This window comes from Echinops telfairi, unplaced genomic scaffold (genome assembly GCF_000313985.2).
Source record: "Echinops telfairi isolate 266 unplaced genomic scaffold, ASM31398v2 ScPeMD7_7469;HRSCAF=8507_1, whole genome shotgun sequence".
NCBI lineage: Eukaryota > Metazoa > Chordata > Mammalia > Afrosoricida > Tenrecidae > Echinops > Echinops telfairi.
The window spans coordinates 43,094,215-43,118,050 of NW_022111373.1; the positions used below are offsets into that span (position 1 = coordinate 43,094,215).

The window sequence follows — 23,836 nt, forward strand, 5'->3', positions numbered from 1 at the left end:
CCTTTTCTTTACATAAAACTCTCTCTTATACGTGAGTCGCCATGGATTTGTTTCTCCAAAGTACCTAGACTAATACATTAATGCAGCATTGGGTTGGGATGTTTTCGCGATGCACCTTTTCTTTACATAAAACTCTCTCTTATACGTGAGTCGCCATGGATTTGTTTCTCCAAAGTACCTAGACTAATACACTCATATACATCTGTGGTATGTTGTAAATTTTTTCTAAGACTTTCAATCCACAGAAAAAGAAGCATAGCCAAAGGCTTATTAGAAAAGTTCATTGCTTTTGCCTCACACACTCCTTCCAGAAGCAGCTAGTGTAATATAAAAATTAATTATTTACATTAGTTCTACTGAAAGATTGAGATTGTATTAATACAGAACATATTTTGAAATTGTTAAAAAACAAAACAAAAAACGTTATGTCTCCCACATCCAGAATACATGGGGACTCAAATAAAGGGGTCTAAGTGGAGCTGGATCCTTTCACTGTTATACCTCATGATAAACTACAAGAATTTTTGCTTTTGTATGAGCAGCCATTGAAGGTGCAACTGCTAGGCTCTTCCTTCGTAGAGGCAAAAAGCGTGATGAATATTGAAAGATACAGGGAAAAAACATTAGTCTCCACAACTCCAAGACCAGAATCCTCTAGACCATGACCCTTAGTCACCCTTCGGGCCTGGAACTGAACTTATCCCTTTATTGCAGAATAATTAACTGGTTGTGATAAGAAGGGCAGCATTTACTTAAGGGTGGAGTTCAGAGGGTTAGGGAGTAAAAACAGGAACTACAGAGAGGAAATGTGATAAGTGATGGTACTGTGAAGGACTGCAATGAAGGAGCTGAAAGAGAATGTGTATGAATGGTTTAGTGTAAAATGGATGATCTCCTCGTCGAACCTTCACCTAATTCACAACAGACCGTTTAAAAAGTTTAAACAAATAATTTTGTTTCCCTTTCCCTCCATCTTTAAACTGTGCTGTTTGGAAGCCTTAAGTTCTAAAAGAATGCTTGATCGAGGGACCACACAATGGTTCCATCCACTTCCAGTTGTGATTGGTGTTTGGACACCCAAGACTGCTGGATGCATTGAATCAATAAGCACAGATCACTTCATTGGCGTGGCTGACTAATCCTGATTACTAAGGGAAATTGGGTTATAGCTACATAATGGTGGAAAGGGCAGTCTGTAACTGAATGCAAAGAAATTCCTGGACTATTTCCATGGCCAACAGTTAAATTTAAAACTATAGCAACCAAAAAATATCAAGTCTAGTGAGCAAACTTTCCAAGAATGAACATTTCCCCCCCCTTAGATAATGAAACGCAACCAGCTGAGGGCAAAGTTAACATGAACTGGAGATTGGGAAAAGAAAGTTGCACGTATGTACTAAAGCTTTATGATCAATTATTAAAACACTACTTGTACCTATAAATCTTTAAACATGCATCCATATATTGTATAACACTTAAATTTCTATTTTATATAAGAACTGTTGGTGATGGTTAATTTTTTATCTTTAGGTTACAAAATGTTCAGGTGGGATTGTGCCTGGTTCTGAGGAGCGGACACCATTGTCCACAAATTAATACCATCACTGTTGGCCAGATAGAGAAATGGTAAATTTATCTATTTTATTCCAGCCTGTATCTTCTTTTTGGAAGAATGAAATTGATTTATGAAGGATTTCATTTTGTTAGGTAAAATTATTGTTGTGTATGGATGTTTAATTATAGTTAGTTTAAATATACATTAGTATGTGTGGATGCTGAGTAGATTTGGGTGTTGACTCTATTGGCCATTAGTTAAGCTAGTTCATTTCCAAACGGATTTATACTTTTCATATGATGATGGGTGAGAAGTTTGCATTTTCTAGTTCCCGGATTCTTGGCACCTGGCTCCTTGTTAAGTTCTGCTAACAGTAGAAACTAGAGGAGTACTTTTTAAAAGAACAAAAACCAAAAACTGGACCAGTTGATTCCAATTTAAGATGAGCCCAATGTGTGCAGAGTAGAACTGCTCCTCACATTTTCAAGATTAGGAGGTCTTGAGATAGATCACCAGGCTTCTCTTCTGAGGCACTATTGGGTGGATTTGAATGGCTATTCAGTTAGTAGTCAAGCCTTTAACTGCTTGCACCACATTTTTGAAGATAGAAAAGAACTAGGAAGGGACTTGATCCTTCCCATTTGCTTTCTGCTTTTGTCAATGTCATTTTGGTAATCTCAGTAGCATTAACTGGTTCTAGTCTTTTTACCCCCACCCTTGGCACTTGTAGAACCAGTATTAACCACGCATTATCAAAGATAATGTCTGCCCTCTCTTAAAAGTCTAGGTCCTCCATGAATTGAGTTGCCTCCTCAAACTTCTGATGCAGGTCTGAGAACACCCCACTAGTCTATGCCAAAAAACTTGGAAGAGAACTTACCTCCCAATCCACTGAAAGTGAAACCATCTGTCTTTGTGCCAATTTCAAAGAAATAAGACGCAACATGTGGAAATTATGATAATACTATTACTACCGCATGCAAATAAAATTTTGGATATAATTTTTTAAATGGTTGGAACAGTATGTCAACAGGAGCCCCCAGAAATTCAAGATGGATTCCTAAGAGGACATGGAATGAGGGATGATATCATTGCTCATGAATCTGGACTAGAAGCAGAGAATACCAGAAAGATGTTTGTGTTTATTGACTATGCAAAGGCTACTGACTATGTGGATGACAAACTAAGTGTGACATTGTGAAGAATGGGAATTCCAGAATACTTAATTGTGCTCATGTAGAACTTACATATAGTCCAAGAGGCATTGGTTTGAATAAAAGCAGCAGCTATTGTGTCGGTTAAAAATCAGGAAAGGTGTATGTCCTGGTTGCCTTTTCATCATATGTACTCAGTCTGTATGCTGATCATATAATTTGAGAAGATGGACTATACAAAGAACACACCATGATTGGAGGCATGCTCATTAATCACCTGTGATATGCAAATAGCCCAGCTTTGCTTGCTGCAAGTGAGTATGACTTGAAGCACCTACTGATGAGAATCAATGATTACAGCCTTCAGGATGGATTATAATTCAATGTGAAGGAAACTACAATGTTCACATTTGGATTAAATCACTTCATGGTAAAAAGAATGAGGTGAAAATTTTCATTTTAATTGGATCTGCAACCAGTGCTCATGAGAGCAGTAGTTTGGAACTCAAAGGACATACTGCGTTAGTCAAATCTGCTTTAAAATGTTTAAAAGCAAATCTGCACTTCAGATTACAATACACCTGACCCAAGCCATGGTACATTTCCAATTGCTGTGGACAATTGACAAGGAATAAAGGAGATGACAAAGATTTGCTGCATTTGAATTATAGTGTTGAAGAATATTGCTAGTTCCACAGACTAGCAGGAGAACAAGTAAACCTGTCTTAGAGGAAGTATAGTCAGAATACTCCTTAAAAGCAAGGGTGGTGAGACTTTGAGATACTTTGGTCATGTAATCAGAAGGGGCCTTGGAAAAGAACATCATGCAAAAAAGAGGAAGACTCTTTAACAAGATGGACTGACACAGTGGCTGCAACAATGGGCTCAAACATAACGACTGTGAGGATGGTGCAGGTCCAAGCAATATTTTGTCCTGTTGTACCAAGAGTCGCAATGAGGCAGAACTGACTCTACACACTTAAACTATCACCCTAAGATTAAAAAAAAAAACTGCCATCCAACCAATTCAAACTCATAGCAACCCTACAGGGCAAATATAATTTCCCCTCAGGTTTCTGAAGTTTTAAATCTTTACAGGAGTAGATGGCTTCCTCTCTCTACTGAGGTGGGTTTGAACCACTACTTTTGTTACCTGCTCAGTAAGTGGCCCACGAGGGCTCCTCGTACTAAGACAAGAATTATTTAATGTTAAAATTGCTTTCCTTATTCTTTCTAAAAGGAAAGGGATAATCAAAGAATTAAATAATTTCACTTAAATTACACCAATGTAGAAACAAACTGTTCTTTTAATTCAGCTCCACTTAAGAAATAAAGTTGTTTCCTCACACAATCAACATATTTGCCATAGTTTTACATACAGAAAACTTTGGTATATCCAACTGTTTACAAGACATGTTGCCACATAATACATTTACATTCATGTGACATGATGAAGCACACAAACTTATAAAATGGATATATATAATTACCCTTATGACTTGTATCTGGTATGTTTTAAATCATGTAACATGTGGTAAGTTTCTCTTTTTAAAAACCAATTCACATATTGCAATTTAAGGTTAGTGAAGTCTCTCTTGAAGAACTACAAGAGTTATATTCTTACTAAGAGAATTCAATAAATTTCTGTTTCTAAAGATCAGCTTGAAGCCAAAGCCTTAGCTATTTAAATAATCTAACTTTGAGAGCATGGAAATCTTATCAGGTTGTGTTGTTTGGTTTAATGCTTAAGTCATCTCAAGTAGCTCATAATTTTGTGCATCAGAGGAAAAGAAAGCACCATGGACAGTATTTTTTTCACATCACTGATGAATTCACAACACACAGATTTCACTTTCTGTTCAAAATTCCAATCAGTAATAAAGATCATTTATTTCAAATGCTCAATCTTCAAATGTCAGATTCTCAGCAAGATCAACTGATACATTAAAGAATGGAAATGATAAAAATAGATAATACATAATTACTAACTATGGAATTCAGATATTCTTTTAACATTGATGTTTTCTCCTTTTGAACTATGTTCCTTAGGTTTAAAAAGAACTCTAAAATAAGTGGGAAATTACCAAATTTGTCAACTGTATCTCTTAAAAAATAAGCTCAATTATACAGTAAGGTATTATCCTTACTGATATATGAAGCAAAGTTTTTCTGATGAACAAAAGCACCTCCTATGATGAGAAAATATATAAGGAAAATATTTCCTACAAATTAATATATAAATTTATGTGCATAAATGTGTAATTATCCCAGATATAAATGCAATAGTTTAAATAAAACATAATAAAAAATTCAAGCACACATTGAAAAATATTCTATACACCAATATTCCAGTTCTTAAACATTGTAGATGTATGTCGTTTTAGCCTCTGGGAAAAAGTTCCTATTCTAAATGATCAATAAAGTCTCTTTGGAAATGTAAGTTTTTTGTTTTTGTTTTATCAACAAAAAAAGACCTAGTATGAATTTCTGGTAAATTTCTACTTAAATGAAAGGTTTTTATAGCCACGATGCAACCTGAGGACAACAGAAGTGTCTGCAGAGGCCACATGGATAGAGGCCAGCTGGCATCTGCTTGTTTTCTATACTGAAGGTACCTGGTGAGCACAATATTAAGAATAGTAGAGCTTATCACTCTAAGTTTTGCTACCCACGAAATGCTAATACATACACAGTTTTAAACATTTCTAGATCCTAAGCTATGTCCTTGTCTGAATATATACAATGAGTACTCCAGACTTAAAACCATTTTTTAAATGAATACAGAGATGTAGAAAATGAATCATAATCTACTTGCTTTAACAGTTTTCAGTCAAGGCTTACTACCTATCTGTTTCTGATTTAATGTATAATTTTCATTGGTATAAGGAGTTCTAGCTTCTTCTAAGATGTTTCATTTCTTCTTCCCAGTGTCTTTTTGGTGTTCTTGCACTTCTGTTTTGCTTGTTATGGTTTTTTTCCGAGATGAGGTACTAGGAGCAACTGCACTAGAAGGTCCACTGGTAGCTAAATGGTAATAAATAGAAAAAACACTGCTTAGGCTTTCACAAGCATCTTTGCTCAAATAGTACTGTTGAAGGGCAAATGATTCCTGTTATAATTGTGAACATTATAAGTACTTAAAAATTTTAATCTGTACTTTTTAGAAATCAACATCAATACCCAGAGACAGTTTATTAAGTATATCTGCTACATAAGACCTCTTTAGAGTATTGAAAAAGAAGGATGTTACTCTGAGGGCTAAATTGTGCCTGACTCTAGCCACAGTATTTTCAATGGCCTTATCTGCATGTGAAAGATGGACATTGATTAAAGACTATAGAACAAGGATATTGAAAATACCATGGACTGCTAAAAGGACAAACAAATCTGTCTTGAAAGAAGTACCACCAAGTGCTCCTTAGAGGTAAGGATGCTGAGACTTCGTCTCACATACTTTGGACATGCTGTCAAGAAAGACCAGTCCCTGGAAAAAGATAGCATGTTTGGTAAAGTGGAGGGGCAGTGAAAAAGAGGAAGGCCCTCAATGAGCAGGACTGACACGTGACTGCAACAATGGGCTCCGATACAGGACCAGGCCGTGCTTGATTCCATAGTGCACAGGGTCCCTATGGGTTGGAGCTAACTCAATGACACCTAACCGTAATAACCTAACAGAAAAGTACAACACAAATCTCTACTGGCTCTACTTTTCACTTTTCTTTATAGGAATCTAATGTATTCCCTTTTTAAAAACTACCACTCATTGCGATAACAGCCAGGCAATCTATACTTCTAGTCCAGGCCTTTTCCCCTACTTACTGAAAATTTTTATGCAGGTGCCTGACAGGTAACATAATCATAACACACTTATAACCAAATCCCTAATTTTTTCTGTGCTCATCAACTTCTTCTTATGTCTTTAAAGTGTGATAATGAGGTGCATTTTATCAACAGATGATTGAGATAAAATATCCACACACACATGTAAAGAGACTACAGTAGTAAGTTTTTAGTCTTTAAGATCATTCCACAGAAGAAAGATGTAGGAGTCTGCTTCCTTAAAGATTCAGACTTGGAAACTATAGAGGCAGTTGTACCACACACTATGGGGTTGCTTTGGATTGGTATCAAAACAGCAACAGAAGCTCAAAGCTCACTGCCATGGAGTCAATTTGTTTCTGGTTTTACCGTGAGGACTGTAAGGACCCTACTCTTCCCTACCCCTACTGACTAAAAAGACAAATAGCGACCAAGCCCATTGCTACTGACTCAATTCTGACTCACATCAACCTGCTGGGACAGAGTAGAACTGCTCGATAGGAATTTTCAGGCTATAAATCTTTATGAAAGCAGAGTGTCACATCTTTCTCCCAGGGAGTGGCTGAAGGATTTGATCCATCAACTTTTTGATTAGTAGCCAAACACTTGAACATTGTGTTTTCTATGTTCTACCAGGAAAAATAAAAGGTTATAATTAGAAACATGCTTTCAATATAAAAAACTCAGGCTTAAAACAGCTTTTGCATTTAAAAATCAAGCTATTATTACTCCTTAACTGTTGCAGAAGCCACAAACCCACAAATACCCCTAACCTGGTTTGCTGCTTGCTTTAGTATTCTTTAAGGTAGCTTGTGGAGTTGGGAGGATCCTTGCAGGTGTATATGTATTTAAAGATATTTTTCTTCTTACTACTGGGCTCGAACGTAAAGTTGTAGAAGCTGGGGGTAAAAAACAAAGGCAAATCAATAATTTTCATCTATCTTTATATTTCAGAAAAATCCTTATAGCATATTTAGTGACCCTACATAATAATAGTGTAGAAAATAGCCATGGCCAAGGTTTACAGCAAAACCATCATTTCTATAAAGAAGATAGTTCTCTCACTTCCTTAACCGAATTGTTTATAATGTGAACCTTAGACATTTTAATAGTACATGCCAAAAAACGGCCCTCAAGAATAGGCCAACAGACCAATTTTCCCTTGCCCTGTTAGAAACTCAGATTCCTAAAGAGTGGTAGAGAGTCTGGTATCATTGTATTGCCTGGTATCACAGTTAGTAAGCTTTAAGCCAAAATCTTCCCAAATAATTTTGTTTTCTCCTCAAAATTATCAAGTGGAGATGTATGGATAGCATATCTACAAACTCAACAGTCTTCTAAACTATCATATTTAAGAATAGACTAACTAGAATACCAGTAACTAAGTAAGTCAGGTTGTCTTCCTATTTTACTCAATTGAGTTTTATCACCATGGAAGATAATTTTCAATATTATTTCCCCTCTAAACAAGATAGAGGACAAAGAGAGCCTGAAGAGATATACATTTTAAAAAGTTATTTAACTGATGTAACTTTTATGAATAGCGTGCTCTGGCAGAGAATAGATCATATTTATCAATCATATTAGCAGCTTATTTTAATATCAAAAAGAATAGAAAGCTATAGGTATTAGTAGGCCTAGGGTTTCGAGATACTTTGATCACTAACTATTTGATTTTCTGAACTGTGTCTTTCTCCTTTTTTCCCTTTATACAGTAAGCTGCTTCAAATTAAATCTTAAATAAAATAGACCAAAGCAGAGATACTCTGGGCGAAGCAACAGAGAAGATGTAAGCCCTGAACATCCAGCAAACTTCTCTCTTCCTAAACAAACTCATGAAGGAATGTGGTCTGAAGTCCACTGAACAAGTTTCTCTCTACAGTATGGGAATCCAATGACTTTCATGCACTATATTTACTTCCACATCTAGTTTCCTGAAAACTATGAGCATGACATTTCAAGAAAGTTAGAGGGACTGGGGCATAATTTTTATTCATGATATACAGAAAAGCTAATTAGAACAAGTGGAAAGGGAATCTACTACCCTTGGCCTCATTAATGCAGTGTGATGAACTAAACTCACTAACCACAAAAATTAAGTTCTAATAAAATAACAGCACCACAGACTGAGCCTTAGAATTGCTATTTTTGTATGGTTTATAATTACTGTAAAATATTCCATTAAAATGCTCTTCTACAAAACAAGTATCATTAATGCTACTATACCTATAAGGTATTCACTGCACATCTTCGAAATAGTATTGCTATCTACCTCAAGTTTAATAGTTAAAATCTTTCTTTGATCTCTATTTTAAGATTTCAAATCCCTGCCTCAGAGAGGCACTGAAGCAACAATCAAGGAGAGGAGTAAGCCAGATTGTAATCAAGCTCTCTACTACTTTTTGAGCACTATCCATTTTCTCAGGTCTCAGAGAACATCAAAGGAGGTAAACACTCTTTAACTTACGTTGACTTTGTAGCCTATAGAAGTTATATCATATGGAGTACTATGGGCTATAAAGAGGAGTAAACCAAATTTATAATGAATTAGATATTCTAATATACAGTCTTGAAATGAAAACATACTTCCTGAAGCCATTCCTAACATGAAATATTTTTGAAAATTCAAAATAAATAGTTCTCCATAATCATTACCACTAATGAGTGAAAGCTAACATACAATACCAGAAGGAAAAAAGAATAAAAAGACCACTACACTATAAATATTCAGGGGGAATCATCTGTATAGAATATAATGTGAATATGAAACTGATGATCTTCCCTGTAAACCTTAATGAAATACTTTATAAAGTGCCAAAAAAAAAATTCAAAACAACAAAAAACCCCACTGTGAAATCTTTCTAAAGTATGGTGGTCCTGGCAAAGGAAAAGAATAACTAAGAAAGCATAAAAGTGCCTTTCAGTCAAAGAACCCTAGTATCATTTCATTCTTAGTAGAAACCTAGAGTTTGTAGCTTTTCTAACATATAGCTGGAACTAGAGAGATTCTTATTCTCAGTATGAAACTAAGATTTCCCACAGTAGAAATATCACTGTGATAAGGGATTTATAGAACTGAAAATGAACATTAGCAAATGATTTCTAATTAGTTAAAAAGCCCTTGGCATTTCCTGAAATGATGTTCCTTGGAATAATGCTACATGTTTAAATGTATTACCAAAAACAATTTATTTTGTGGATAAACTGGGCCATACAGCATTTTCTTAGAGAACCTCAGCCTTTTTTTATATGCTAATCTAACTCTCCAAAGGAAGATGGGGTAAAATATAGTTTCCAAAAATTATTTAGAATGAATCTTCTTCACAAAAACAAACTTCTTCAGAATATTTTCTGTGAACACTATTTGAAAATATGCTGCACTCGTTTGCTGTCTTCAACCAAGAATTCCTTCTAAGCAAAAGTACAGAGGGAAGGGGTGTTTGCATATGAATATGGACTGATACTTTGTGACTTTTAAAGTTTATCGGAAAATGATATATAAAAGGGATGTGGAAGCGTTCACAAATATAGTCCGTGTTATGTTGTTATAACTTCTGTTGTTGGATCCAATATTTTACTTCTTTTTTCTAAGAAAGCTAATTTTTGTGGAGTCAAGAGAAGTGGTACATTGCCCATTACACACCAAAGAATTTCTAATAATGACCCTTTACACACCATCCTCTGCCGAAAGTCTATTCATCACCACTGCTTGAGTTTAAACTTTAATACTTCATAGCATATTCAGATGACAACCGCCTAACAATTAAATAGTATCATAAAGACAAGTTTCCTACTCATTTCAGGGCTCTTCTGTGGGACTTCACTTGATGGGGAAGCAACGGAAGCAAGAAATTCATCCACCTGCTTTAGAGACAGGGCATTGTGAAGCGTTTCCAGAGGGCAAATAGATGGCACCATGGAATACAATTCAAAGCCTAAGAAAGGAAAAACAAAAACGACAAAAGAAGTTGGATATTTTTACAAAGTCATTAATTAAAATGGAAGAAAACCATTGCTTAGAAGTGGACAGTTTAGATCTTTTCAATCTGTCACATGCAACACATGAGGATTTCTGAAGTCAAGACACCAGATGCTACGCAATATGGAATCAGAACAAGGTGGGACAAAGATTTCTTTTAAATGCAATCACATAATACAACATGCACACAACTGCATTCCCTATGTTGGTACATTCTTAGAATAACACTTGAAGGAAAAACCTGGGGAAAGAAAACGGAAAAAATATATGCAATTTTAAAGTGTTTCTCTTTTAAAAGTTAGGTCTGATGCCATAAAGTGTCCCGCATGTCAGAATGTTAAAGGTAACTTCTTGTTGAAAAATAAGTGTGTAATTATTTATGAAGAGTGGTTTTAAATATGTTCCTAGGCATGACAAAGCCAAAAATACTCAATGTTGTCACACCCAAACAACACCCACTCACTGATGCTGGAATTAAAATTCCAAATCACCTTTTATCTACACAATAATTCTATTACTGGAAATCACTGGCTGAGGAAAGGAAAAAGCAATACAACAAATACATTCATACCCAATAAATGACACAGAAATAACAAGCTTTATGAATAACCATTCATATATATTAATAACATCAGTGAAACAAAAACACCTAGAAAGACAGTTATTTAGTTAAAACATAGAATGTGTTATTGGTCTTCAAAAATCAAAAACATTAACGGCTTATTAAAGTTAGTTCAAACTGAATGGCTTTTAAAATTGCTTTCATATACTTTTAAAAATAAACTTTTCTGCATCCACTCTTTCAAAAGTTTAAACAAATTGCCCTTAAATGGAATACTTAGAATTCTTAAAAGTTTTATATGAAGTCTAATATACTAATTACAACATAAAAGTTAATTCAACACAAATAGACAGCAAAGTTCTGCTTCAAAAGGTGTATATGTTCAATTTAGTGTTGACTGATAGTATGGACTTAAATGATGCACCCCCAAATTACAAGCTTTCACAAGTTCAAAAAGTTTGCGGAAAAATTCCATTATCTTTTCATTCCATTTCCTACTGAACTTCTTAAATCCTTCTCCCAAGTGTTGCAAATCCTAAATCTATGCCTATGGTTATAATTACATCTGGAAATGCATTTTCTTTGTTATGTTACTGTGGAATGATTAGTGTTGGGTGTATTCTGAGCCAATCTCTTTCGAGATATAAAAGAGAATAAACAAGCATGCAATATGCATTCAGAAATATGGTAAGGTAAATGCCATGCCACATGGAGATCACCAAGGAACCCGGAAGAAAAGGTGACGATATAGGTCCTTTCTACAGACCCACCAGAGAAAAAAAATCTTCCCTTAGAGATGATTCCCTGAAATTGGCTTTTCTAGACCCTTAATCTGTGGGGGAAAAAATGATCTGTTTGCTAAAGTCATTTACTTGTGGTATTTCTGTTTTAGGAGTATTAGATAACTAAAAGAATGCATATTTCAGCTATTTCATTTTGGGGGGGAAATACTGATTCAAGAACTGCCTAATTTTCAGCTGGAGAATGGAATTTCTTTGGTTAGAAGAAAGTCTAGTTTTTCAATGGAAATTGACAAAAGACAAAGCTAATATGCTAAATTTTTAAGAGCAAATAAAGCACGATAGAACAGTATAAATGCTTAGGAAAACTCAACCATACAAACCAACAAACAGTCACTATAATACCACAACAGCAGTTACAGCACCTACAAATTAAGCACTAGAGAAATTAGGCTTGGCACAGTATTACATTTTTAAAACATATGCGATTCATGCAAATAAACACAAACCCTTTCTTTGCATTATACTAAACAATGGAGATATTTTTTCTCTTTCTCTAGAATCTTTAAAAGTCTTTGGTAACAACAGTTTTTCCTTTACTTGCCTTTTAGCTCTCAATAGGCAAATAACATTAGTATCAAGTTCCTCTAGACTTCTTTTTCCCCATGTAATTTTGAGTACACTGTTTTTAATGCACAATGAAAGGGTTAGCGTAGCAATTTAAAAAGCCACCCTGCTGTCAGGTTTAAAAGCTATAAAAACATACCACTGGAGCCTAGAAATTCCACAGAGGAAACGGACCAGCACCTATAGAGGTATAGGTGTTCTGCACAGAGGCCCAGAAAATAAGGCAAAGCACTGTCAGAAGATACTTGTTTCACCATGTTCCTTGAACTAAAGATGAAGGGAGGGGTAAGTCCATGATATGTGATAAGATGGAAGTAACACGAAAGGTAAGGGAAACAAAAAGTGAAAGGAAGAATCAAATGACAATTCAAAGGACAGATAACACCGCATAATTTTTTAAAAAGAAGAAACAGTTTGAAATCTGGAAAACCCAGAAGTAATATTTCTAGTTGAAGTATTAAGTGACTCTAGGTATAGAAAAGTAGTTAAGTTGCACAAGGCATACGAAAAAAAATTAAAGCAAAAATGAAACTAATATAAATAATGCTATCTTAAGTTAGATTTAATACTCTTTCTTTTTTAAAAATTGTTTTTAAAAATTTTCTCCTAGATAAAACTGACAATGCTGGCTAAAAACACATAAGTAATTTGTATTTAAAAAAAAATGTGGTCTTAAGCCTGAAATTTCTTCTTGTATCTTTGTGTTTTCTGTTCTTCTCATGACTTGAGGTTCTTATATATTCATTTTCTTTTAGAAGTTGCAGCTGTATCAATTATGAAATTTTCTCTTCAAATTTAAATACTCAAATAGCTAGAATGGAGGAAAAGCACATTAGGCTTCAAAGCAAAATTTTCACTTGTTGAGGATGAGATCTTCTTATTCCCCCTTCAAGAAGTATTTGTGAATTGTTATTTAAATCCATAATTAAAGGATGGATCCAGAAGGTGAGAAATAACCATAGATTTGTGTTTAATCTTTTAGCTTCATAAAAGACTTATTTGCAGTAAAAGAAAATGGTACCAGGAACAGAAGTACCTACATCCCAAACAGAAAGCAGAAGCCTTTGTATTTTCTTTTTAATTCTTGGATCCTGGATTATTTAAAAAGAGATCAGTAAAATTGCCATCTTGCCTTACAGATTAAATTTTCTGTAAGTAGCTATGACAACGATTCAGTTTATAAATAAAGCTCAAAATTTTAATTTAACCAATTGGGCTTCTAGACTTTTTTATTTTTTATTTTAAGGAATTGGTTTCTCAACAAACGCAAACCACATTGCCATACCAGAACAGAGTGAATGCTGAATGGAATCATCAGAGTGCTCCAGACCAATTCAGGTTTTGCTTTAGACAAAGGAGGAGGGATAGATATTACATAGTTAAATTTGCACCCCTGGGTGCCCATGCATTTTTCAGAGATACATCTCATCTGGCTATTTGGCATGGGTGGCTCTTTATTTCCATTAAGAATCTCAATAAAAACAAATGTGATCAAAAAGGGAATTAGAAAAAAATTGAATTACTAAGAATCAAGAACAAATTATGCAGACTGATCACTTGTGAAATCGTAAGAAATTTTTAGGAGTTACTTTAGTATTAAAGCTCATCATCATGATAATGTAAACATTTGATGAGTGGTGTTAAGCATTTGTGTAAATTACAGCTCAAAAAAGGAGCTACACAGTATCAATAATGTGGTAAATTGGAGTTGTATGCCAACCGAAATTAAGGAACAAGAAATGAATGATACTGTATTATCCAGATTTTTAAACAAAAGAAAAAAATAAAACAAAAACGGGATGAAGCAGAGAAGTATCTTTTAAAATAAAAGCAAAACGTACCATTGGTTGGGTGTCGAGCAAATGAGATAGAAAACCTTTTAACAGCAGAACCGCGTGTGGCGTCTGAGAAAGAGAAAAACAGGTACCTGAAATTTATAATAGCTACCAAAAGAGGGACATTTAAAAAAAAAAGAGGAGAAAAACAAATATATGAGGAAGTTAGAATTAGGTGACATGCAGAGGGATAACGAGAAAGGCTCATAAGCCAAATGCTGGTTAAAAGAAGTGAACTGGCTTGATGATGAAGGCAAGGTGGTTCAATGAAATATACAAAAGAAAGAAAAGCGGGATGAGTTGGCAGTTCTGATAAATTCATGTTGTACTGACAAAAGTGTACTTGTGAGAAAAAAATTTAAGTGATTCTAAACCTTAAAAGGCTACAAAAACAAAACCCGAAAAACCCCAAACTGCTATTAATAAAAGGGACAAACCTCTCCTATGAGCCTAAAAAGACATTTTGAATATTATATTTAAGGAATATTAATAATAGTGAGAGGATCTCCTTCAGTAGGGAACATAAAATACTCCTAGCCTGTGCTTGTTTATAAAATTATTCTTAATATATTTTCTTCCACTTATAAAGTTTCCATTCTCTGTTTTATTTCGATCAACGGCAATAAGTAAAATGTCGCTTACAATGAATAAAAATTTAAAAGATCGAAGATTTAGGGTTTATAATATGTTTGTCAACTATCTAAAAGAGGAATACATGTAATTCCTTGCAGTTCTAAATTTTACATTCCACAGTACTTTAAGTTTAATTAAAATTGATGAAACATGAGTTCAAGCTGTAAAAACACAGAGCACCGATAGTGACTTAAACAAAGGGTGCTAGGACTCCACTGAGATCATTCAGTAGCTTTAGGCTTTCCTCTCATACTTATGCTCATGCGGGTGTGCATGGGTGTAGGTAACAATCTGTGTGCGCATGTGAGCACATACCATCTATGCAGCCAGAAGAAGTCAGCTTTTTACGATGAGTACGAGCATAATCTTGTAGGTTAGGTGCACTTGAAGAACCCCCGAGCACCGAGGTGCTAAACAGGCCCGCACAGTGAGACCCTGATGGGAGTTAGAGAAAATACATACAACAACGGGCGTTCTTCCATTCGCATTGGGAATTCATGCAGCATGCAATTAACATGGCTCTTACCATTCATAAGGCAGTCTATGGCAGCACCGTGAACAGGCTCACAATATGCTTCTAATGTCCTAATGATCAATTTTAGGATACTTCTTCTAATGATCTACCAATCATCATCACCATTATATGTTTAAAGGGGAGAATTTAACACTAGACAAAGTATTATCTTTGAGGAAAAATAATATGCTCTCAAAATAAACATATTGTCCTGAAAGTATTTAGAAAACTACTATAAAAATTACTTTCAGATGGAATGAGATTCTGTCAATCCCAAGCCAAAATTATTATTTCCAAGACCATACCACATGGAGAAAATGAAAGAAAAATTCCAAATATACACTGTCATATTAAATCAATATTTTGTAATGTATGCCTGTAAATAGAGATGGTTTTTCTGATATTATTGAATTAAGAATTATCAATGCTTCACTTTTATTAAATGAAGCAAATCAAAGAGTGCTTATTTTGGGGGAGGTCAGGTAATTGCTTAAATAAAAGCAATTTCTTAAATAAGCAATTGCTTAAATAAAAGCAATTTCTTTTAAGTCATTCATGCTTAAATAACTTCTAATACTTAATAATGAAAATATCTTAATTAATAAAACCCTCAAGGCAGGCGAAGAATTTGGAGGAACATTCCAAATGAAACCCATTATTAGCAAGTAAAACACAGCCATAAGAAGTCGATGCTTAATTTGCAGCAAGTACTTACATCCAAGAAAAACTTTCACAACTGGCTAGAGATTAAATAAATTCCATTAACTATATTGTGATACAAATACAAAAGAAGGGGGGGATATATTAATTTCTCAAATGATATTCTAGGACTATTAAAACCTATCAACAGAGTTTCTAAATAACTAAAGATCTTCAAGTATGTTGGCATCAACAGAAAATTTGTAAAACTAATATCGAATTCACAATATATGCATTGTATAAAGTTACAATGAAATATTTATGCTTATATTCAGTTTCTTTAGACAACTTTTTACAAAAAAATAACATTGTACCCACATAGTTTAACAACCACAAACTTAAAACCAAATGAATTTTGAAAGGTCTTTTCCAATGTAGCATTGAGTTGTTAGCAAGGAAGCAATTATGTTCTTTAACTCACATTGCCACTGTTCATTAATTTGCTTTAGTTTTCCTTAAAAGCAGCTCAAAAAGAAAATTAATATATATGCAGGTAGGACATGGAACACTCCCCACTTGAAATTTTGTATTAGAAAGCAAAAAAACCTTTTGCATATAATAGCATCCCTTAATTTTTATCAATTTGAAAACTTGTCTTGCTTAAATTAAAACACACTATATTTTCATTTATTCACTTAAAGGTTAAAAATCAGTATTGGCAACTGGGCTGTATCTTTGACTGGTTTCCACACTGGGTATTATTTCTTGCTAGTTGTGATAACTTCCATGTTTCAAGTTTTACAACTCAGGATTTCTGAATTAGTATATGTTAAATAAAAACTAGAGCATAGCACTGAGTCATGCTTTCAACACGAAAGTGTTTTACATTTGTGCACAATGGGATACAATTTTCAATAGACTACATACCTATAGGATTCTGCTTCTGTTCCACCAGATTTCTTGGTGTGCGTAAGTAATTAGTATTTTCAGAGACAACCTGGACAAGGAAAGCAAAATAAATGAAGTAAAATAGTTTCATTAAGACAAAAGCCCATACTTCATATGCAGCCTGTCCAGACAAAGGTTAATAAGCTGAATGATAAATATTAGTAGAAATACATAAAACGAAAAATCATGCAAGATCCCCTTCGGAAGGGAGTCCATTTCATATGAGGTCCTTGCAATGAAGTGGTGCAAAGCAGGCATTCAGAATAAAACATCATGTATGAAACAAGACAGATGAAAAGAAATCATTTGATAGACTGATATAATATTTCACTTTCTCTTAAGAGAAGCCAAATTCCCACTCTTAAACAGCTCCTGTATTTGAGAGGAGAAAAACAACCACAAACAAAAGAAAAGACAGACAGAGACTGTTGAGGTCACCATACAATAACTGATCCATGCACAGGCTTTATCAGAGCAAACTTTAAATATTCACAGCTTAATAGATACCATAATCCCTTTTTCCTATAATCAAATGCATTATTTCCAAAAGGAAATTGCTGAAATTCTCAGAAAACTCATGTGTAACAGCAGACCATGCATTGTAACTCAAACTACAGTATTTTTATTTACTTGGGTATTTTTATTTACTACAAGATTTTTATTTACTTAAATTGTTGATGGGCACATACATTTTAAATGAAGCACACAATATAACATGGCTAAATTAGGTACTTCCAAATGTTCAAACAGCAAGGGAGAGAATGATCAATACAAGACAAAATGTGCTATTAAAAATGGGAAACTAAAATTCCAATATTTTTGGAAATGTTATCAGCAAATTCCAAGTGGAATCTATATTTTTTCAATTAGACAAAAAATTATTAAATTTCCCTATTATCAAATTAAGCAATTTTGTTTCTGTAAGTCTTAAAGGACAACTAAGCCAAAGAGAACTTTCTTCCTTATTTAAAAATATTAACCAAGCTAAAGTTCCAGAAGTACAAAATGTATTATTTTTAAAATTCTGGATTTAAAACTCTCCCAGAAAAAATGCTGAACACATACAATGAAAGCGTTTCTTTGCCTCAAATATTGTCAGTCATCACAAGCATTTTTTAAATTAACCCCCAAACAGAAGGATTTACTCTGATGTAAATACAAGGGATTAGATGTCCTCAAAGAGAGCTGTTTGCTGCTCTGAATGCAGGGCGGAAAAATGTTTAATGAAGTAAAGTTTAAAAACCTGTTGCCATGAGCCAAAAATACTGGATGTGAAAGCCAATGATTTGGGGGAGACAGGGGAAGAAGTGATTTGTTCCCCTGATCTGCGTCTTCGACGCCCAGTACCCACACCACTGGTATAATGCAGCCAGGTACCAGTACCCTCTGGGCTAGACACACTCAGGGGGCTCTCTTCCTGGAAGTGAGAAAGGGGCAAAAAAAAAAAAAAAAAGCAGAGCATGCAAAGTTAGATACAACGAGGCAAATGATCCAAAAGAAAAAAAAATACAGTTTGTTTGCATTTGTTTATTAATTTTTCTAAAGCTATTAAACAATAACTTGGGAGCCAAATATTTTAATATTTGAGAATTTCATAGTAATAATTATACATCTAATTATATGTGATAATAAGGATAAGGAATACCTTATGGTAAATCTATAAGTTATTTAGGCTGCTTAATAATAGTTGTTCATTTAATCTTAAAACTAAAAAATGTTTTGAACAATTTTCTATTTTAGTAAACTTTTAAATATAAATTATTTGCCTAAGTGGTTTTGTGCTATATTGGATACACTCTTTAACCCAGAAAATTAAAGAATTGTGTGCAAAGAATCTAAGCGACTTCTATGCATAAACTTCAATGGGAAAAAAGTCTAGTAAGCACAAAAAAATTCAGAGCATAAATGGATTGAAACTACACTTGTTTACATTTTTAAGCCACTTCTTTGTTTACCCCGCCAGAGATTATTTTTAGAGTTCAGTAGGCAAAACATGCAGCAAACATTTTTATATACATGTTTGCAGGATCACTTTTCAGACAGGGAGGACAGAGTAAAATCTACTTGCACAAAATGAAGAGAATTGTCTTTTTCTCTGTATGTCTTTTGGAAGTACAAGCGTCTGGTATCCATGAAGATGATGGGCGCTGGAAAAAGTCTTCAAAGTTTTACTTGAATAATTTACCTTATGGAAGTAAAAGTTTAGCATAGCACAGAAATACTTTATTAAAAGCAACTATTTAAGAGAAAAAGATTTATAAATATGTTCTGCGTTTAAAGAGTTAATAAAGGCAGTGATTTTTGTAGAAGAGTTTGTAAGTGTAGATGAGGTACAAAATATATTTGCTATATTGTACACATGTAAAATAGTTTTTTTGGGAGGGAAGAGGGAAGTGTTTAATGGTGAAATTATGAACTATGTAATTAGCCACGGATAGTTTTGGTCAACAACACATCAAAAGCACTGCCCTCATGTCAATGGAAGTTTAGATTATATTAATGTTATTCATTTGTTTTCTAAAATTAAGAATACTTGAAAAGTATGTGAGATTTCTAATTTGTTAATTAAATTGTAACAAGTAATCCTACAATTGTTTACCACTCTCTTTTGTATTTAACTTAAAATACCACATTTAAGAGAACCTGAACTAGATATAATTTACAATCTTACCCATCAACTGCTAGATAATATTACATTATCCTCAGCCTTAGCATATTTAAAAATTAACACAAAATATTTTTCTAATGTAGAAGTTAATGGTTCTATGTTAAAGTTAACTTCTTGCTTTATACTTTTACTGTATTATTTAAAAAGCATTTATAAGCATTGACTTTAGTCAGTGTTAGGAAAGTCATCCCAAAGAGTATACAGGTATTTAAGGCATAAAAATATACAGATGTTAAAGACTTACTTAATAAGCTCCATTTCACCTAGTTGACTTTTCTTTAAAATATTATTTTAATAGCTATTTAACCTTTATTCTATTAGTGAGAATAAGAATTAACCTAATATAATTAACTATATATCTTAATATAAAGATAAGTTTTCAACAATATTGTCCATTTTGTTATCACTATATTGACTTTTACAGACAGGCTAACAATGTGGAATTCTCTCTCTTAGCCTGCAGTTCTACTGAAAAGGGTTACTACTGAAGCATCTTTAACAATTCTTCTCTACCGTTAATTATTCCTGGTCCATCAAACTTAACAGCAAGAGTAAAAAAACTTATTAAATGACAAAGTAAAAGAGTGGATCATTTATCAAGTTAGAAAGGTCTTTTAAATATTTCTATACAGTGGTTATAAAAGTATATAAAAAGCTCCAAGTTCTAAAAGTAATCTTCATATTTTCTAATTGTCGCTATGCTTTTGAAATTTATTGAAACAGTTGACAATTAAATATTCTGTCAAATTTCCAACTTCTATAATAAAAGCTGTATTTTCTTTTCTGTTTTATTAAAATATAGTTAGTTGACTTTATAAAAATAACATGTATGTGTACTTACATCATTTGTAGCTATCTTCTTAGATCTTGGAAGTGGAGATTTCCTATGTATGTGAATTGGCTCTGAAACCAGAGGCTTGAATAATACCACCGCTCGATCAACCTCATCTCTTTTAGACGTGTGTGGTTCATCATCATTATCAATTTTAAAACAACATTTCTTGCCTTCATTCTGTGACCAAAGATACGCAACACTTACAATTCACATAAGAAATATGAGGGGTCAAAAGTTAATGGAAAAATCCCACTATTTTTTTAACAGTTTACTGGCATGTAATAGACATATCATACAATAGTTTAATCACATCAAGATGAGTTATGCAATCACCACGACAATCAGTTTTAGGACATTTTCCTCATTCTTCTACTCCCCATTTGCCCCCAAACCCCCATACCTCCCCTCCCCCCAGGAGCCATCAATCTAGTTGCTGTCTCTATAGATTTACCTATCTTGGATTTCATATACAGAAAAACCTCCCACCCCACTGCAAAGAACATTTAAAAACAAAACTAACAACACTAACAAAAGAAATAAAAACCTCAACAGAGAAAAAGAGGAGATATTAAAAATTATAACACTTAAATGGTTATAAGGGAGATAAAGTGATAGGGAGCTGGATTTTACCCGAACTGCATCTGCAATCCATTTTTCAGTGCATTCTACATGATAGAAAAATTATTCATATCCCTGGTACACGGTCAAAGGAGTTTCACTAGGGACAAAAACGTGTGTATTCCCCCCACCCCCCCTTTTTTTTTAACTGAAACTGCTTTAAAATGGGTCAGAAGGGAAATCAAATGATATTACATTTTAGCCTAACTACATCTGCCATAATTGACTTTACAATCCTGCCTGTTCATAGGCCTATTCACATTCCTCAGGGATTCACCATGTGTGGACCCTGAAAATGGATTTTGGGCTTCTACTGGCATCCATAGCCTTCTCCAAACCAGGTGCTCAGAATTTAGGCTCTGATACCATTCCTTCCTTTAGATTTGGATATTATTTACAATTCTGTGACCCAAGGACTGTAAATAATATGATCCAAACCTAAGGGAGGGTATATTACCAGAGCTTAAATTGTGTACAATACTTGGATCACACAGGAAGAGCCCCGATGACTTAATAGTTGAGTTGGGCTGTGAACTGCCAAGGTTGCAATTTGAAACCACCAGCCACTCCGTAAACAGTCTATTCCCGTAATCTGTCTCAGAAACGGAACAGGGGCAGTTCTACCCTGTCATTATAGGTTGCTGTGAGTAGGCATTGACTTGATAGCAGTGAATGAGTGATTGGATCACACAGACTGGTGTGCTGTTTCCATGCGGACTTATTTGACACCTCACTTAAATGGCTGATTGCAGCCTTTAAGATTCCAGGTGCAATTCTGTCTGATAGCTGGGTGCGATCTAGTGTCTTCATCACATTTGCTACATCATCCATATCTTTAGCGATCTCTTCATGAGGATAAGCATCAAACAGAGTCATGTCCTAAGAACAAATTGTTCTTGAATTGGGGATAGAATTAAGTTCAAGCCCCAAATCCATTCAAGCATCCATGCTTTATACATGTCCCATTTCCCTCATGTTCCCTGGTGATTAGACCAATGTGCTGCTGCTTTAGCTAGTTCTCTGCCTCGACCTGTTTCATAAATGACCTGTGGGCCAAGCCAACTGATGGAACTGGTTGCTAGAGCTTGAGTCTCCTTTAAGACCTGCTTCTTCACATTGCAGGTGCATACATTGCTTGAGCTTTAGGCTGGTGGATCCTGTAGCCATACTTGAGTTTGAGATCCCATTGAGGCCTGCTTCACTAAGCTCCTGAGCTACTGACTATTGAATACCCACCCTGCTGTTTGCTGTCTGCGGGCAAGACTCTGCTTCCTTGACCTTGCACCCAGCAGCTTACCTGAGTTGAAGGACTTCCAGTATATTAACTGTTCTCCTAAAGTGAGTTGAACTGAGCCCTCTGTACTGTTGTGTGGACTAATTAGCTGTTACTTAACTTCTTGTTGTATAACCTATTCTCATATATATAAAATAAGTGTCCTGGTTTTGTTTCTCTAGAAAACCCTGCCTAACACAAGAACATTATCCATCAGACCTCCTGGGGCATCACTTCCAGGTCAACATGTCAATATTGATTCATAGTGACCCTATAGGGCAGGATAGAATTGCCCTGTGAGTCTCTAATCCTGTAAATTTTCACAAAAGTAGAAAGCCTCATCCATCCCTTGTGGATGGAGCTGGCTGGCACTTTGGAATTGCTGACCTTGTGGTTATGTGCCCAATAACTATGATGCACTGATAGTGCCATTAGTTTAGCCACATGGTATAGAATAAAAAAATGTTGAGAAAAGTTAAATTATATTAATTAATTCCAATTTCCATAAACTTTCTAAAGGCCCCTTCTGATTTCCTCTGATTAGCTGAACCTATGGTAAATTGTTATTTACTGTAAGTATGTTTAGTCAACTCAATTTTAATCAAACACAACAGCCTCATATACCTCACAGTATAGCATAAATGACAATTTGTAAAATGTCATACCAAATATACATCTACTGAGTGAATAAACTGAAGCACAGTAACACAATAAGACACATTCTACAATTTAGGAAGACTATACAAAATAAAATAGAATCATACCTAACATGATACATAAAAATGAACATAAAATGAGTTAAAGACCCAAGTGTTAAAGCTGAAGCCATAAAGTTCCTACAAGATTTTATACAGAAAAAACTCTGTGATCCTTTCTCCCTCCTGACCTCAATATATATTTTGGAAACTTAACAATACTGAAAGAAAAGAACAAAGTAGGAGGTCTCATACTTCCCAACCTCAAAGGATACTATACAGCCACAATAAACAAAATGACCTGATACTGGTTCAGTAATACATATGAGGGTGTGCTCAAAAACAAAACAAAGAAACCCGGACTTTTTTTCAAAGCTATGTATTTAAATTTTTCTACAAAACAACCTTATCACCTTCAAAGTGCTCTCCATTACCCTAAACACATTTGTCAAATCTGTGATTCCATTCTTTGAAATGTTTTTCAAACTCATCTGTTTGGGATGGCCGACAGCACATCCCCTGGTTTTTTCTTCATCTCTGCTATGTTATCAAATTATTGTCCTTTTATGTCCCTCTTCATTCAAGGAAACAAAAAGAAGTCGCACGGAGTGAGGTCAGATGAGTCAGGTGCAAGAGAGGCATGCTGTTTGTTGCCAAAAACTGGTGCCCTGAGATGGTTGTGTGAGCAGGTGAAATGTCATGGCGGCAAAACCAGTCCCCCCAAATCAGGCCTTTTTTGTCA

General features: G+C 34.5%; 1 protein-coding gene across 15 annotated transcripts in view; it reads right to left on the reverse strand.

Moving 5' to 3' along the window:
* Positions 1 to 3,998: 3,998 nt before the first annotated feature.
* PPIP5K2 (diphosphoinositol pentakisphosphate kinase 2) overlaps positions 3,999 to 23,836 on the reverse strand; it is a 96,094-nt gene continuing 76,256 nt past the window's right edge. For 3 of the 15 annotated variants that reach the window (XM_045285092.1, XM_030888918.2, XM_004706591.3), the window contains exons 24-31: positions 20,515 to 20,685; positions 18,249 to 18,422; positions 16,985 to 17,054; positions 15,220 to 15,339; positions 14,278 to 14,340; positions 10,323 to 10,463; positions 7,302 to 7,427; positions 3,999 to 5,733 (exon numbers count right to left, since the gene is read on the reverse strand). In XM_045285092.1, coding sequence (XP_045141027.1) covers positions 5,621 to 5,733; positions 7,302 to 7,427; positions 10,323 to 10,463; positions 14,278 to 14,340; positions 15,220 to 15,339; positions 16,985 to 17,054; positions 18,249 to 18,422; positions 20,515 to 20,685 — 978 coding nt within the window. In that variant the 3' untranslated portion in view covers positions 3,999 to 5,620. Of the gene's footprint in view, positions 5,734 to 7,301; positions 7,428 to 10,322; positions 10,464 to 12,575; positions 12,704 to 14,277; positions 14,341 to 15,219; positions 15,340 to 15,430; positions 15,490 to 16,984; positions 17,055 to 18,248; positions 18,423 to 18,447; positions 19,191 to 20,514; positions 20,686 to 23,836 lie in introns of those variants that run through there. The other 12 variants (XM_030888921.2, XM_030888920.2, XM_030888923.2 and 9 more) reach the window with 10 other exon arrangements.